Below are 15,900 nucleotides of genomic sequence, written 5' to 3'. Positions count from 1 at the left end.
TATATATATATATATATATATATATATATATATATATATTTGTTTGTTATTAATGTTGTTGTTGTTATTGTTATTAATGTTGTTGTTGCTATTGTTATTAATGTTGTTGTTGCTATTGTTATTAATGTTGTTGTTGTTATTGTTATTAATGTTGTTGTTGCTATTGTTATTAATGTTGTTGTTGCTATTGTTATTAATGTTGTTGTTGCTATTGTTATTAATGTTGTTGTTGCTATTGTTATTAATGTTGTTGTTGCTATTGTTATTAATGTTGTTGTTGCTATTGTTATTAATGTTGTTGTTGCTATTGTTATTAATGTTGTTGTTGCTATTGTTATTAATGTTGTTGTTGCTATTGTTATTAATGTTGTTGTTGCTATTGTTATTAATGTTGTTGTTGCTATTGTTATTAATGTTGTTGTTCTTATGATTGTTGTTGTTGTTGTTCTTATGATTGTTGTTGTTGTTGTTATTATGATTAATGTTATTATTATTAGTGCTTTCAATGTGAATATAGCTCCCATATGATAAAACAATCGTCATATCATATGCTTCTATTCAACTTAGAGATTCATCGTCGTCATTTTGAATAGAATTGTCCGTGAAAGATTAAATTTCATTGTAAAATATCACCTCCCCTTCAATCTGCTAATCTGAAGTCCACATTGTTACCTATTGTAATATATATATATATATAATGTATGTATGTGTGTGTACCTGCCTGTGTGTGTCAGGTGCTGCCTATTGTAGCACCCGATATAAGTGTTAATTCTGAGAAAACGCCTTTCAGTATATACGTTCTTACAAGATACTTTTGGGCAAAGAATACTGAGTTTCGCTTTAATAGATCCCCTTTTGAACATTTGCTTGTGCCTTTCTCAAATATCATCTTGTCATTTTTGACCCATTCTGTTGAAAGATGTCAGATTTCCTACAAATATATATCTTGACAGTTGTCAAATGTCAGTATCGTGAAGTGACGTTTAAATATTAGGTAGGATAAAAGGGGTTGAATATGAAAATAGAGGCGGGCAGAGACAGATAGACACCGAGAGAAAACTAAATACATGTCTAAATTTTTTTTATAAGTGTACTCGAGTCTTGTGCTGGAAAATACATATGTTTCGGGATAGGAAGAAGCAGGCAATGAATTCATTAGAAAATTACTATTTGGCATACTGTTACATCATAATGACAAACACATGCTAATAAAAACAATGTATTTAATCATACACAATATTCACATATTATCCAATATTGAAATGTTTGAAAACTGCCCTTAATACAAGTGCATCGGTTCAAATCGATGCCGTCCTTAAACACTGGTAATATCAGAAATTTATTTCATCAGAGAAATAACTTTTTCATTTGAGGAAATGGAAATTAGTGATACGGATCAATGGCAAATATATATTACATTTCAGGCTTATTTTTGTTCTACACAAGAATGGTGATACAATTGAAAAACTGTTTTATTTTTTCACTCTTTTATTTGCATGTGTCTTTTGAGCGCAAAGAGACATGTCTCCAAAAACAGCATCACTGAAATGGACTTACTGCTTAGAGTACATTCATTATAAATGAAAAATATAAACCTAGCTTTATTAAATCATACAGTTTCTAATCATGTAACACAGCAAATGGGAGTTATACACAAACGAACTAATGTATGAAAGGATAATACAATTGAATTTTCAATCGGTGTTTACATTCGAGAATGGAAAACGTTTCACATGCCAACTGTTTCACTTGAAATCTACAATGACATTAAGAGATGTTCTTTGATAAGGCAAAGGAAAGTTGAATAACTGGTTAATGTGGCAAATAGATGGAGAAGATATAAATCTGTATTTGTTTCAAATTATTATTACGACCATAAATCGTAATATTTTAATCTCAATTGGAATGAGGGAGTGCCATAATGTGTATTATCATAATTTGATAGGAAAAATATTTACTATCTTGAAAGAGGGGTGTAATTGTGTGTGTGTGTGTGTACTTTTGTAAAATATGTTTACTAATATCGATGTCCTTCAATAATATAATGTTTAAGAATTTAGAATTATCTTCATTTCTTTAATTAAATAGTCAATCTTCATCTTTATTTCATTCAATTTCGTGATTTTGTACTCAGCTTAAATGTATTTAACTACTTTACGATATTGTTATGAAAGCATATTTCGTTCATTCACTTTTGTCTATGTGCACTGAAATTTCCAATTGTTGTATTATATTATTATGAGCAGAGATCATATTAGTTTCTGTTAAAGTATAAGAACATTAATGTCTTTCTAAATTTCAAAATTTCATTGTTAAGTATAAAATAGTTTGTCAGGCGCATGCATGATACAGATGAATGAATCTATGATTGAAACTTTTACATGTAATACATCGGAGTATGCTTAATGATACAGACAAGACATATTAATAAACGTCGACATAAATTTAAACACAAAATTGCTATCATATGGTATAACAACCGCAAATATCTATATCTGTTCTATGTTGTGGGTCTTTGGCATAACCTCACTCTCGTAGGTGCACGCTTATTCCGGATTGTTAGAATTTGGCGTGATCATATATATGTTGATAATCGTCACCAGTATCACTGTTTTTTTCTTGATGTTCGTACGTTATGTCGTACGTATTGGTGTCGGACTCTGGGGTTCTTTCGGCTATTTTTGGAGAACTTGTACCCACTTTGACAACCGTGGCATACTGACAGTTTGTGGAATGTGCGTTATCTTTTTGCCCTGTACTGTTCCCTACACGATCGTTACTATGTTTGATGTTGCTCTCATTCTGTATACATTCGTAACTAGGATCAGATGCTACGTCCCCGTCATTGGTACAATCATTGCTAGTGCCCTTCGTCTTTATTTCATTTTCACCATCGTTGGTACTCACTTCCTTTTCGTTGACGCCGAGCATAGGTATTCCTTTGAACAGCGCAGCTTTGTGATCAGAAGAGTCAGCTGTAGTTTGGACAGAATGCAGCCCTTTCTTTGTGGCGGTGATCCTGCAATTTATTAAGAACAGTTTTAGATAAAACTGTCATTTACATTGAAATCTTCTGAAATTCGATTATATTTATATCCCTTTGATACAAGAACTAGTAGCAGAATGTCCAGTTACTATTACGAATCAATCATGTTTACAACATATTTAAATCTATGCCGAGTGAAATCATCTACATCGACTAATGTGTTTCATTGGGGGGGGGGGGTGTGTGATTAGGGGGTGTCTCATAATTTGGAAACAACATATATTTTGTTTCATTAGGATTGGAGACCTTTCAATAAAGCTATTCCAGACTGTAGAAAGCTCTAGTGAAGCTAGAAAAAATGGAGTATATAAAAATTATGTTTCATTTTATGTTTTTAACATAGAACTATGGTGAATGTATGTATGTATGTACGTATGTATGTATGTATGTATGTATGTATGTATGTGTGTGTGTGTATGTGTGTGTGTGATTTGGATTGTTAACGTAGCTTTAACAATTTTTCAGTCTTATCGCTACTGTGTATGCAGTGAGGCAATTTATAGAGATGTCTATCACTGGGGCATCATGCCGCAGACATATAGCATAATGTCCCAAGTAGTTAAGTGGGATACCCTAGCGTCAATGGGAATTAGCATTACAGAGACCCCTGGGACACTCTAGCGTCAATGGAAAATTAACATGGAGAAAAATCGTGGGACAATCTAGCGTCAAGGGGAATTTAACATGGGAATAAATCGTGGGACTGTCTAGCGTCAAGGGGAATTGAACATGGAGAAAAATCGTGGGACTGTCTAGCGTCAAGGGAAATTGAATATGGGATTTTTTTATTATTTTTTTTAAAAAAAGGGGTATGCAATTGAAAGTCATTCTCCTTTCGAGAAATGTGGGTGGCCATGAAAAGGGCCTTTGGGTTTCTTCTTCTTCTAACTCCTCCACTTCTTCCACCAAGTCCTCACTTTTACCAGTATTCCTTTCTTCTTCTTCTTCTCCTTCTCTGGCATCCAGTCTGGATGACCTATTGCTCGGAATTTCTCCTGTATTATGATCCAATTGTTGTTGAGTTTGTCAAAGGCCTCTTTTTTCTTTAAGTTTTCCTTATCCTTTCGTTCTTTGTTCCACTTGTCTTTGATCTTCTTTACTTCTTCCTCCATTACTTTTCTCATAAGTTCTTCCGATTTCTTAAGCTGGTCTAGGCCTTTTTTGACAAAGGACCACTCTGTCCATTCCATTACGTCTTTCAAAAAGCACCTTACTTCTATCACATTATCCATGGCTTCCTTTAAGTGACCAGTCTTTACATACTCTGGATCTATAAAGCCTCTTAGTCTTTTTACTTCTTCTTCTATCATCTCTTTCACCAGATCCATAGCTAATTTCAGGTTGGTCACTTGTCTTCTGACAAAATCTCGGGTAACTTCATGCTTCCATTCTCGTTCAATCCTTTCCACTGCATAAGCTCCATCCACCATCCAATACAAAATGTCCTTCAACTGGTTAAACAATTCTGTTACAGCTACCATCTTCCTTGTCTTTATTCCGTAGAATGGTTCCAACATCAAACCTTGTGAGTTCTTATAGTGAAAGCGCGGACGTGAAGGAAAACATCCCCTAAAAACATAAAATTGATCTTGCCTAGATCATGACCAAACAACGCGCGGAGGTGAAGGAAAACATCCCCCTACTTTCTCATTTCATATAATAAAACCCAAACTATACTCTCCACATACGCTAAGAAACAATAAAGAAACCCATAATCTACTATTCACACCAACTTACGTGATCAGTTATAAACACTAACACAAACACATACACTCACACTATGAAAAAAGAGTCAGTGTTTATATTCACACTACTCTACCTACACATTGGCAAATCGATGGTTATTTCTTTTCTAGAGTATTGGGGTAGCCCTGAAAAGGGCTGTTTTTTTGTTTTTTGTTTGCTATGGCAATCTTTTAGTTTCTAAGAATGCGTCGTCCTCTGAGGATAGACTTTCTGACGATAGGTCTGCTTCTTCGGAAAGAGAAGAAGAACTCTTTGGTGTCGATACGACAATCGACAAAGCCTCTGTCAAGTTCAAGTTCCTGCTGCTGTTGCTGCTGCTGCTGCTGTTGTTGTTGCTGTTGCTGCTGCTGTCTCTGAAGTCTGTACTTCTCTGTCCATTCTTCTTTCTCCCTGTTCACTTCTTCTCTGAAGAGCTCTTCTATCAGGTCTTCAGTGACTTTTAACATTCTCACATTCTCTATCTCTTCAGCTTTCGGTATCAGACTGTGTCTGACCCTATGCAAATTTACGTAGGCTTCGTTTAGCTTAGCTAGTTTGGAGCATATCTTCGTAGGAGGATGAGTCGACAATGGATGGTTAGACTGAAAACTGCCCCGGTTCTTAAAAGTCAAAGCGCGGACGTGAAGGAAAACATCCCTCCACGGTTTTCGAGCCGCAACGTTCAATGAGTGTCATGAGAGGGATAGTAAGAAATTAAAGAGCATCAAACAAACATTCTTATACCCAAACAAACGACAAAGGCATTTTTTTCAAAATACAACATTTTTTATTCAAAAATCACTTAACACTAACCATCAACAACTCTAACATTTTTTTAACAATAATCCAACCATATAACATCAAACAATTTTTTCAAATCACAAACATTTTTTCAATTTACAGTATACTTTAAACAGGGCTGACAACGTTGTGAATGAAATTGTGATTTCCACTGTTGGAAGTCATTAGGCCATTGATGGACACTACGTTTCCTAGCTTGAGACAAAAGATAAGCATAATGGTCACAAAACCATCGATCTACTTTCACATCGTTTCTAGAAGAACGAGGATCAAAATGAGTCACTAAATGTTCTAAGGAATAGCCCAGGCTGCGATGATGCAGAAAATAGACACAGTACTGTCCACACACCAAGGAATCTGTGCCTTGTAATTTCACATTATTGAATCGGGTGGTTTGAGCATTTCTTCTCATAAAGTCGATGATATCGTCTTCCAAAGGGGGCAATCCGTACGAATCAAAATATTCCACACATCCTTCTTGAGGAAAGTAAACGGCTACCCAGTGGGTTCCTGGGAGATGACTGTCGTCCGTGTTGATCACATAAGCATGATGGTCTTGAGGTTTGCGATGAGGGAGTTCATCTTTAGCACAGACGACAGGATTCTAAGAAGCCGTGTACGAGCTGTGGTTCAAAAGGTAATAAAGTTCCCAGGTATCCATGTTTTGTGTGGTCTTTTTCTTCTTCTTCTTCACAGGTAATGATAAGTGATCAATTCGATCCTGACTTTTTGCTTGAAAATGTCTGACAAGTAAAAGGCGTTTAGATCCGACTTCTTACTCTGGTCAAAGAGAGATTCGATGCGACGGCACTCCAGAGACGTTAATGGAGGAGAAGAATGTTTATCCAAGCCTTTATACCACTCGTTCAACACGAATTCTATTTCGATGTGATCCCAAGCTTTGTCCAGATATTCGTCCAATTTTTCTTCTTGACTTAACATCAGACATTTGTCGTGTTGAATTTGACTGGGATGATCGTTGTGACATCCATAGCACTCTTCCTTGATCAATTATTTCATTATATCTGCCAGGACTGTAGCAAAACAGGAGACTAAATGGGCTTCTTGTTCTGGCCATCTTGACTTCATCATGATAACTTCTTCGTCTTGGGATTCTTCTTCTTCTTCCACGGTCTCCTCACATTCCGTCTCCAAAGTTTCTCCACTAGGTAAAGAGGGATAACAGTCTTCCATGGTTTCCAATAATCTAGAATGACTTCTCTCAAACTGTTGATTTCTATGGTATTATCGAATTCTGCATATAGGAGGACGTTCACCGTGTCTGGTAGAGCATTAGTAAACTGAAGTTCCACTCGAATCTGGCCGGATTTTATAGGGTGGAAATGTCCCTCGTCGCTGCCTTGGTCTGGAGTGAAATCGAAAGCCCACAAAGTATAGTCTCCTACATAATCCTCGTAATACCGTGACTGGTGTTGGTTTCTAACTGACCAGTGGCTTCGTACAGGGACAAGTACGATCTCAAATAATTTCTGTCACCAAACTCAGGTTCGAAAGGTCGGGTACACAAGGTCTTGCCATCGCGACTGACTTCGATTTTGGACACATTGTAATGTTGAAACTCAAAAGGATTTTCCTGGTAGAGTCCGTTGAAGGCTGAATTCTTGACCATATCTTGATCAAACGTTTGGGTAACTGTCCTTGGAATAGATGATCTTCGATCATGGATCGCTGTCCAGCAGGAATGGTGAACGTTTTCACTTCCACTCTTCGTATCGGATACTTGGCAGTCGTTCTGCTCAACGTTTGACTGACGTCGTTTCCCACTTTAGGTAACACTTCCACACGACGCACGTAGAATCTGGCTTCTTGGATGATGGTTTTGTAAGTGGAACCATCAGCAGCCATCAAATGGAAAGGGGCATTGCTGCGATTCAGTCTCAAGCGGATATCCACCCCGTTCAGCAAATACTTTTCTTGTAACCACATGTCCAAATGCAAGCGATCCATCAGTTCTAAACTACGACTTAGATGAATTTTCTTTCGTCGTTCTACAAATCCCGTTGTATTTTGAGCATCCCCAGCAACTGTAATGCAGCTAGTCGCTTAGTCAGGTTTCCATACCACGCAAGCATCCAGATGAGTGTTCTTGGCTTCTTTTCCGTACGTCAAGAGATTTTCCAGGTAGGCTCGGTAAGGGTAAGTATCCATGCTGCTACTGACTAGTTTGTTATTCAAGTACAAGTCCACTTCGCTAAACAAGGAATACATGAAATTATTGACGGGAGCTACTACATCATCATTGTCTATGTTAGTGTTGGGTGGTTCGATCACTTTCACTTTCAAGTACAAGTAACTGCTATTCAGATCGATGTAATCTTCGGGCTGTCCTTTGATTTCAAACTCGATGGGAGCAGAATCCGTCAAAGAGGAGACCGGGTGAAATTCCACCCATTGGGATTCTTGCATCGTCATCATGGTGGGCGGCATGGCAAACAGATCCAGTTCCGTCTTGGAACAAGCGCAAGACTCTCGGTGCATCATTTTTTTCTCTTTCTCAATAATCGAAAACGTCTAAGTCTCGAACGGATCTTCTTTTCTTGGCCTTTCTAGCTTGAAGTCTGGTGAAAGGGTGTTTTCTTCGTCGTCTCTTTCTGCCTTGTCCTTGCTGAATGCCTGACTCGGTAGCGTGCAGGGCATTTATAGGTGTGTATCGTCGGCCTAAAATGTCTTTCCCCGTTTGCAGCAAGACATTTTTGCCTGCCCTCATGAAGGCTTCTTTAGGGTTTTGTTTGTCGATGATGACATTTTGGAGAAATTCTTTGCCTTGCGTCAGTGCCGCATCTTTCAAGGCGTACAATTCGCGTGTCACCATCGGTTTCAAGACTGGGGCCACCGAACGAAAGGCCGATTTCAGCATATCTCTTAAACCGTGTCCTCGCTGTCGAGCAACCCCTCGGTACACTGGATACATGACTTACGAGTCGTGAGAGAACCGTTTTCGAAAATGGAGTTTCACCGTGACTTTTCCTTTGGTGAATGGAATATTTTGTCCCATATCTCCTTTTATAGCAATGTTGACCGTGTCCAAATACGACTTGCTGACAGGCAAATAGTGAGGATGGACAAATTCGCGGTGGACGTGGTAAGTGTTTCCACCTTCCTCGTCAGCGTTCGTGGCAGAATCCACTTTGAAAGGAAAGACACGCAGTAACGGTACGGAGGTGTGTCCCACCACGTTGTACTCCACCACATCGGAGTACACAAACATCAAATTCAGTCCTTGGTTCAGTTCTACCGGGGCACGAAATAACTTGCTAAAAGACTCGTTGTCGTAAACGATGGGTAATTCGTTTTTCTTCATCATGGTCATTCTCATGTTCATGTCTCCGCCCAACATGTCAAACAATTCAGGACAAAATAAAATGGACACGATTTTACCCTCCTCAGGAAATTTCATCAGGAAGCGACGAGCTGTTTTGTGGTATTCCAGGGTGACACTTTTTTTGACATACTCCAAAGATTTCAGAAACACGCCATTAAACCTGGTGGCTATGGTGTTGACCAAATGTTGACCAGTAAAATAATAGCCTGGGGGAATGAACAAGTGATAGATAGTCGACTTTTGATTTTTTGTGCCAGGGGTTTTCTTGTCATATTTGACAATGGTATCCAACTGCTGTTGCAATTGCTCGTCATGAACTTCCACATCAAATTTATTTTGATTGGGAAGGACTTTGAGGACTTGGGTCGGGTGAATGATTTCCACTAAAGCCACTTCCCAATGGGCTTCGTGATCTAATGGGATGGCCTGAGGTAATTTGGCCGTGTAACAGCTCAACGTGTTGTTGGGAAACACCTCCATGGAACTGTCGCTGGGTAAGGTTAAGTAAAATTGGTTTTGGTGACTCATAATTCCAGAGTTCTGTGGCTGTCCGAGGGGTTACTGGACGTCAGAGGCGTGTCTCCGTCCAAAATGGAGTTCTGGTTGTGGTTGTTATTGTTGGAGTGGTGACTGGCACTGGCACTGGACACAAGGTTCCCGTGGCTCCCGTTGGAAGAGAATTTCAGGGAGGGATTGGGAAGCAGGTAACCGATGCAACTGCTCAATAAAATGGTCCACAATTGTTTGTCTCCTTGTTGCAAACTCAAATTGGCAATGGCTGCCCCGATGACACAATACACCACGAAGATTTGACAGAAAAAGACGATTTGCGTTTAAGGCACACGTTCTCCACACCACACCCACAAGGGTTGTTTTTGTAAATCTTGCACAGAAGAACTAGGTGAAGGAGTGGTCGACGTAGCTGCGTCTGTGTGAAAAGGCATGATGGTCACTTCTTTTTATAGTCGATGACTTGCGAAGCGTCGATCCAAGAATCAAAACTGGGTGGATATCCTTTCCAACGTACTTTGACTTCTTTGACACGTCGTTTACCCACTTTACGGGTTCTGCGTTCGAGAATGCTTTCGATGTCGTACACGTCGTCTTCTTTTTTGGTCACACGTTGTAACTCGGGCAAATAAAACGTTCCTTTGAGCACTTCTCCGTTCATGTCTTCCAATTTATAGACGGCAGGATGACGGCCATGCACTCGTCCAGTGACGCGAAACATTTCGGTCGTCCAGTTAGGTAAGTAACCTTTGTCGAAAGTGCGTTTGGTTTTGCCAATGCGCACCCAATCTCCTACGGCCAACTCTCCACTTTTCTTGGGGACAGCCCTCGTCGGGGACGTACCAAACAGGCGCTCAAACACCAGCACTTCGTTCTCGCGAGTCACGTCTTGCGGGGCACGTCCGATGCTTCGATGTTAAGATTGGTTGTACGGTTGCACCAGGTGCGGTAAGATGTCGATGTACTTCAGAGTGTGGTGATGCGTAAAATATTTCCACATGCGTTCTTTCAATGTGCGTTGAAAACGTTCCACGATGCTGGCTTTGTTTTCGGGATTCTCGGTGGTAAAAAAATGAATGTTACGTTTCTTTAGTTCTTTTTGGAAAGCTTGGTTCAGAAATTCGGTGCCTTTGTCCATTTGCCATCGAAGAGGGTGACGACCGCTTTGTTTCAACACCCGTTGCAGGGCTCGCACTAACTCGCTGCTCGATTTGGAAGTCAAGGGCACGACCCAGGCAAATTTGGAAAAGACGTCGATGACACAAAACAAATATTTGTAGCCACGACTGTAGCTGGCCAAATGAGAGACATCGGCTAAATCGGCTTGCCGTTGATGATCGATGCCTTCCACACCGGGTGCGACTTCTGTCAAACTTGCGTCGAATGGGTTTGTGTAAAGTGTAGGTAGCTTGTTCTTGTAACCATCGTTGCACTTGAGGTAAACGGAGACTTTTCAATCGAGTTTTGGCAGCACGATACAATTTTTGAACTCCTGCGTAACCTGCAGTATGAGAGGGATCGTAGTAAATGCTGGCTAAGACTTTTTCCATTTTTTGTGTTTGTTTGTATTAATAAGACACCCACTCTTGGAGGATGCTACTCTTTTTCTCTTGGGGTATTTTCTTGGATTGCAATGCTTTGCGTGTGCGACCGGCAATAGGTGTTGAAGAGGAGGATGTCTGAGCGGGGGATATCGGTTCTTGTTTCACTTCTGTCTTCACTTCTGTCTTCACTTTCTTTTTCTCTTGTGATGAAGAAGGGGTGGCCATCATCTTTTTAATCCATCCAATTCTGGAGGTAGGTGGTGTTGTTAACTTGCGTACTTTTTCTGGTGGAGTTTGAAACCCTTCTTCTTCTTCTCCTCTGTCTGTCTTGGTCACTGGTGGTGGTGGTACGGGTACTGGTACTGGTGATGGTGCTGCACTTTTCATCAAGGTCTTAAAATTTTTCAAAGTGGGTAGAGCTGTTTCGTCTAAAGCTTTCTGGTGAAAGAGTTGCAGTCGTTGCAAGAGTTGACAGTACTTTTGCGATTTTTCTGTTTCGGACAAATCTTGGCGATCCATCAAGGACTGCAATTCGTGTTGTAACTGGGACATCTCGCTCAAATGGGGATTGGGAGGTAAATGCGGGGTGCGTTGTTCTTGCCACCGATGGTATTCCATCCATCGTTTATAAGGCACTAAAGCTAGTTTTCGTCCTTCCATGGGGTTGTCAGCGGTCGATTCTGAGATCTTGGGACTTCTGAGGGCCTTTTTATCTTGCTCCCACCAGTCCTCCCAACATGGTTCCCAAGACTCCTTTCAGCAAGGGACCTAACAAGAGGGGTAAAATGCCTCCACGTTGGACCAACATCTTCTTTTTCTGACGAATGGGAATTTTCTTTTGAACCATTTGGCGAAGAACGTGACGATGTTTGCTTAAGCATTGTTTCTGGTGTTTGGACAATGGGATCGTGCCTTTCAAGACGTTCAGACAACATTCGCACACGGTATCGATGACCTCTTTGGAGGCCGATTGAATGAGTTTTTTTCGTAGAGGTGGAGAAGCTTTGGACAGGACAGATAACATGTCCCCATGTTTAACTAAACGTGGTGGTAGTCCTTTCCTTTTCTTTCCTTGGGGTTTTCTGGAGGGTGACATCTTCAGGAGCACCAAAACACTGATACCCCCGACTTAGTCACAGGCCTTTTTTATACTGGAACGCGTCGCCACTGATTGTCTTTACGTCGTATCAACTTCATGACATGCATGACACGTCGTGCAGGGGTACGTAACGGACTAAATCGAGCCAGTTCTTGCTTGGACAAATCCAGTAAACTCTGTAACAGGCCCGATCTTTCTTGAACTTTGATTTTGGGAGAAGGTACTTTGTGAGCAGCAGCCACTGCCACTAAATTGGAGGGTCCTGCCACTGGGGAAGTTCTTTTTGGGGTCATCAACGGAGAAGTTCTTGGTGTGATCAACGTCTCCAAGTACTCTTCAGTTCTCCGAAGTGCCTCTCTTGCGACTAGTTTTCTTCTGTGGGCTTTTCTTTTTCTGGGGGCTTCTTTTCTTTTTCCGGGGTGGTGTCTGGTAAGAGGAGGGTCCCGCCACTAGAGAAGTTCTTCTTCTTGGGGACCTGGACTTTTTCTTCTTCTTCTTGGGGCTTTGTTGGACTTTTTTCTTGGGGAGAAGTTTGGGGGCATTAGGATCCCATCTTAAAAGAGAACGAATGATGACCCCTCCTAGAGTACCGCTCCCTCCAGTTTTAAAAATGATTTGTTTTTTGGTTTGAGTGTCGATGCGGGGATCGGCCAGTTGGACCAAAGCGACTTTGTTTCGATCGAAAAAGCGTTTGGTTTGATGAGGAATCTGAATGATTCCTTGGAGTAATTGACGTGCCGTCACCGTGAACCATCGTAAGACTTCTTTGAGACTAGCTTCTTAGACACGAGCTCGTATTTGTGGATTTTTTTCTCGACTGATGCCATACAAGGCACGAATCAATTTGACGGGAAGATGCGACTGAAGGGACGTCATGTTCACACTGTGTGAGACAGACGAAAAGGGTCTGAGGCTTTTATAGATTTTTTATGTGGAGTGAAATTAAGTCGAGGACGGAGACGTGTACAGGACAGGCCCTCCGTCTTGGCACCAGTGGTGAAACAAGTGGGTACGAAATCGCAAATCCTCGGGGGTCGTAGGTTTCAAATCGACGAGTAAATAGGCGTGTGGAGTTTGAGTGGCATCGTCGTACGCCTGAGTCAGCCAAGGCGTTCCTAACCGTTTGGCTAAGACTTGCACTTGCAATTTATCTCGAGGGCTTTTAAACAAGACCACGTAATGCGCATTGTGACTGATGGTGCGATGGGCTTTACTTTGTTGAAACAAATTTTGGGTGATGTAAACGACACTGGCATTACGGTGATGCCCTTTGTGCGTGAATCACAGTTTAATTTCTTCTTCGTCTTCTCCTAACATGTCGTCGAAAATGACCAAATGGGTTTGACGGGAGTCAGAGACGATGCCGTCGTCTTCTTTAGGAATGCCTTCCACAAACACGATGGAATCGCCTTGACTTTCTCGCAAGAGGCTGTACGCCGATTGCCACTCCTTGTAACACCACACGATCATTTGAGGTGGCCGATCGATCAAATGATGTTTATGTTCGATCAAACGTTTGACGAATTCGGTTTTGCCTGAACCGCTAGGTCCAGCAATGAGCATGTTAAAGGGATGGCGAAGATACAAAGCCTCCCAACTGGCACGATCTAAGTGTTCGTCGATGACTTTGACAGTAGAGGAAGAGGGAGTAGAGACAGCAGAGGTAGCCATAGTGTCAGAAATGTCACTTCTGACACGAAAACAAACAAGACAAGAGTTTATATACTTTTTTCAGAACATGTTTATTGAATGTTTCAAACATGAATACGAAAGACAAAAATACATAAAAGCCAAAGGCTTAAGTACAAGGATAAAAGGCACATGATAACCATTAACGTGGAATAAACACAAGTGTCTGTACAACATGTTTTGGGTAATGTTCTAACCAGTTCTATAGTAGGTGGTAAGGTCACACAAGTGTCCTCCCGAAAGGGTCTTTCAGGCCTGTCCACGACAGTCCTGTCCTGGGTGACGGGTTCTTCTGGCACCGTCACTAACACGGGTTGAAAAGTAACTTTTTTCCTTGAACAACTCTCGTGCATACTGGGCCACTTCTTGGGTCCAAGCCTCAAAATCCCATTCTTTCCAGGCACGGACATCTGTCCAGTGGGGATGTAAGTCACAAGCTACACACACATCGTCATACACGTCTTGGGTAGCTAAAAGTTGACGAATCTTTTTTTCCCGTAGAGGTCGAGAAGTATCCAGATGAAACCGCAAGGCTTTGAGCAAAAGGAGTTTTTCTTGACCATTTAAGGCCATGCGGGTATGGTAAGTACTGTTCGTAAAGAGTCCACAAAGAATCGGCTGGTAAACGAAATCCCAGAAAACAAGTCACTAGACACACACTACTTGTCGACCCAAATTGAATGGATACAGTTCTTGTAATGATCGATGGTAATGATCCAAGGTTTGAATCTGGTCATTGAGTTCCTTCCACGGAATCTGTTCAATCACTTGTGACATAATCCGTGGCATGGCAGCCTGATTTTATAGTCTGTTTGTTTCGGAAGCAATACAGCTCTCGGTAAATCCTTTCTCTCAACTCCTCAGGCAAGCCCAAAATGTTCTCTTGTAAAGTATCCATAAGTATATACACTGTTTTTGGAATCCTTGGGTGGTGGCCAATAGCCTCGTTTACCTTTGTGCCTGATGTAATATCCACTCATAATCAGTCTTCTTATACTTTGGAACAGAGCACAATTTAAAAACGGTTCAATAACTTTGACTTTGCGTTTCACTTGTATTTTGATCAGTTCTCGGTAAATGCGTTCTCTCAACTCCACAGGTAAAACACGAATGTTCTCTAGGAAAGTATCCATGAATAGGTCATACTAAATCCTCTTTGGTCTGACACAAGAAATGTACTCTTTGCACAGACATGGTTTTACTTCAGTGTCGAACTTAAATCGTTTAGTTTCTAATTTACACATTACAATTCGTTCAGAAGTTTCCTCTTTCACTAAGTTGACATTGTGAACAAGATGTTGGTAATTCGTTAACTCTTCCTCTGGAATTCGATGCAGTAAGTTTACAATGTAGTAGATAGAATCATCCAAAGCAAACCAATCCTTTTTAAAACTAGGGGATCGTTGATCAATGTCTGTCCAATGGAACACTTTCAATTGAATCAGTCCTTGTATAGGTACCAGTGGTTCAAGCAGCGGTGACGTAACGGATGCAACTGTTCTTTACGTTTCACTTGTATTTTGACCAGCTCTCGGTAAATGCGTTCTCTCAACTCCACAGGCAAAGCACGAATGTTCTCTTGTAAAGTATCCATGAACAGATTCTGGTAAGTCACTTCAATGTCTCGGTCCTACTAAGGGTAAGTAATGACAGTTCGGTGACCATCGAGCATGTTCTACGTAGGCCGAATCTTGCGGTTCCCAGTGGTGAAGTGACACAGCGCAACTGAACCACTTGACTTTATATCCTTCGCCCAAGTAGAAAAATCCGGCTCTGGCTAATTCTTCGGGGGTCGGTCCTCCCAGATACTTAGGTCATTTTCCTTTGAACGATTGAAGACGATTTTCAAAGTCGCAGTATTCCGACAAACGCACAGGGAACGAATATTCGTCTTTCACAGGTTCGTTTCGATGAGGGTTGAGTGACATTGGTAGGAGTTTGCTCAGGGCTGGATGACGTCCGTAGGGGGGTAGACGTGAAGGTGAACTTTCCCCTTTAAAACGAAACCCAGTAAAATGTCCAAGAGGACGAGCGGCATCACTTTCGCATCCCTCAGGTTTGACACGCACAGCATCACTTTCCATGATAGGGGTCGTGACACTAAAGTTCCCATGATATTTTACGGCATCGCTCAGGTCACAAC

General features: G+C 41.1%; 1 protein-coding gene across 3 annotated transcripts in view; it reads right to left on the bottom strand.

The window, feature by feature from the left end:
• Positions 1–1,206: 1,206 nt before the first annotated feature.
• LOC149791227 (uncharacterized) overlaps positions 1,207–15,900 on the bottom strand; it is a 66,383-nt gene continuing 51,689 nt past the window's right edge. For all 3 annotated transcript variants that reach the window (XM_089969698.1, XM_089969699.1, XM_089969700.1), the window contains one exon: positions 1,207–3,019. In XM_089969698.1, coding sequence (XP_089825824.1) covers positions 2,560–3,019 — 460 coding nt within the window. In that variant the 3' untranslated portion in view covers positions 1,207–2,559. The remainder of the gene's footprint in view (positions 3,020–15,900) is intronic.

This window comes from Sinohyriopsis cumingii, chromosome 9, assembly GCF_028554795.1.
Source record: "Sinohyriopsis cumingii isolate HCF-2022 chromosome 9, ASM2855479v2, whole genome shotgun sequence".
Taxonomy (NCBI): Eukaryota; Metazoa; Mollusca; class Bivalvia; order Unionida; family Unionidae; genus Sinohyriopsis; species Sinohyriopsis cumingii.
The sequence above is the reverse complement of the archived record's forward strand: the minus strand, read 5'-3'. Positions and strand labels throughout refer to the sequence as shown.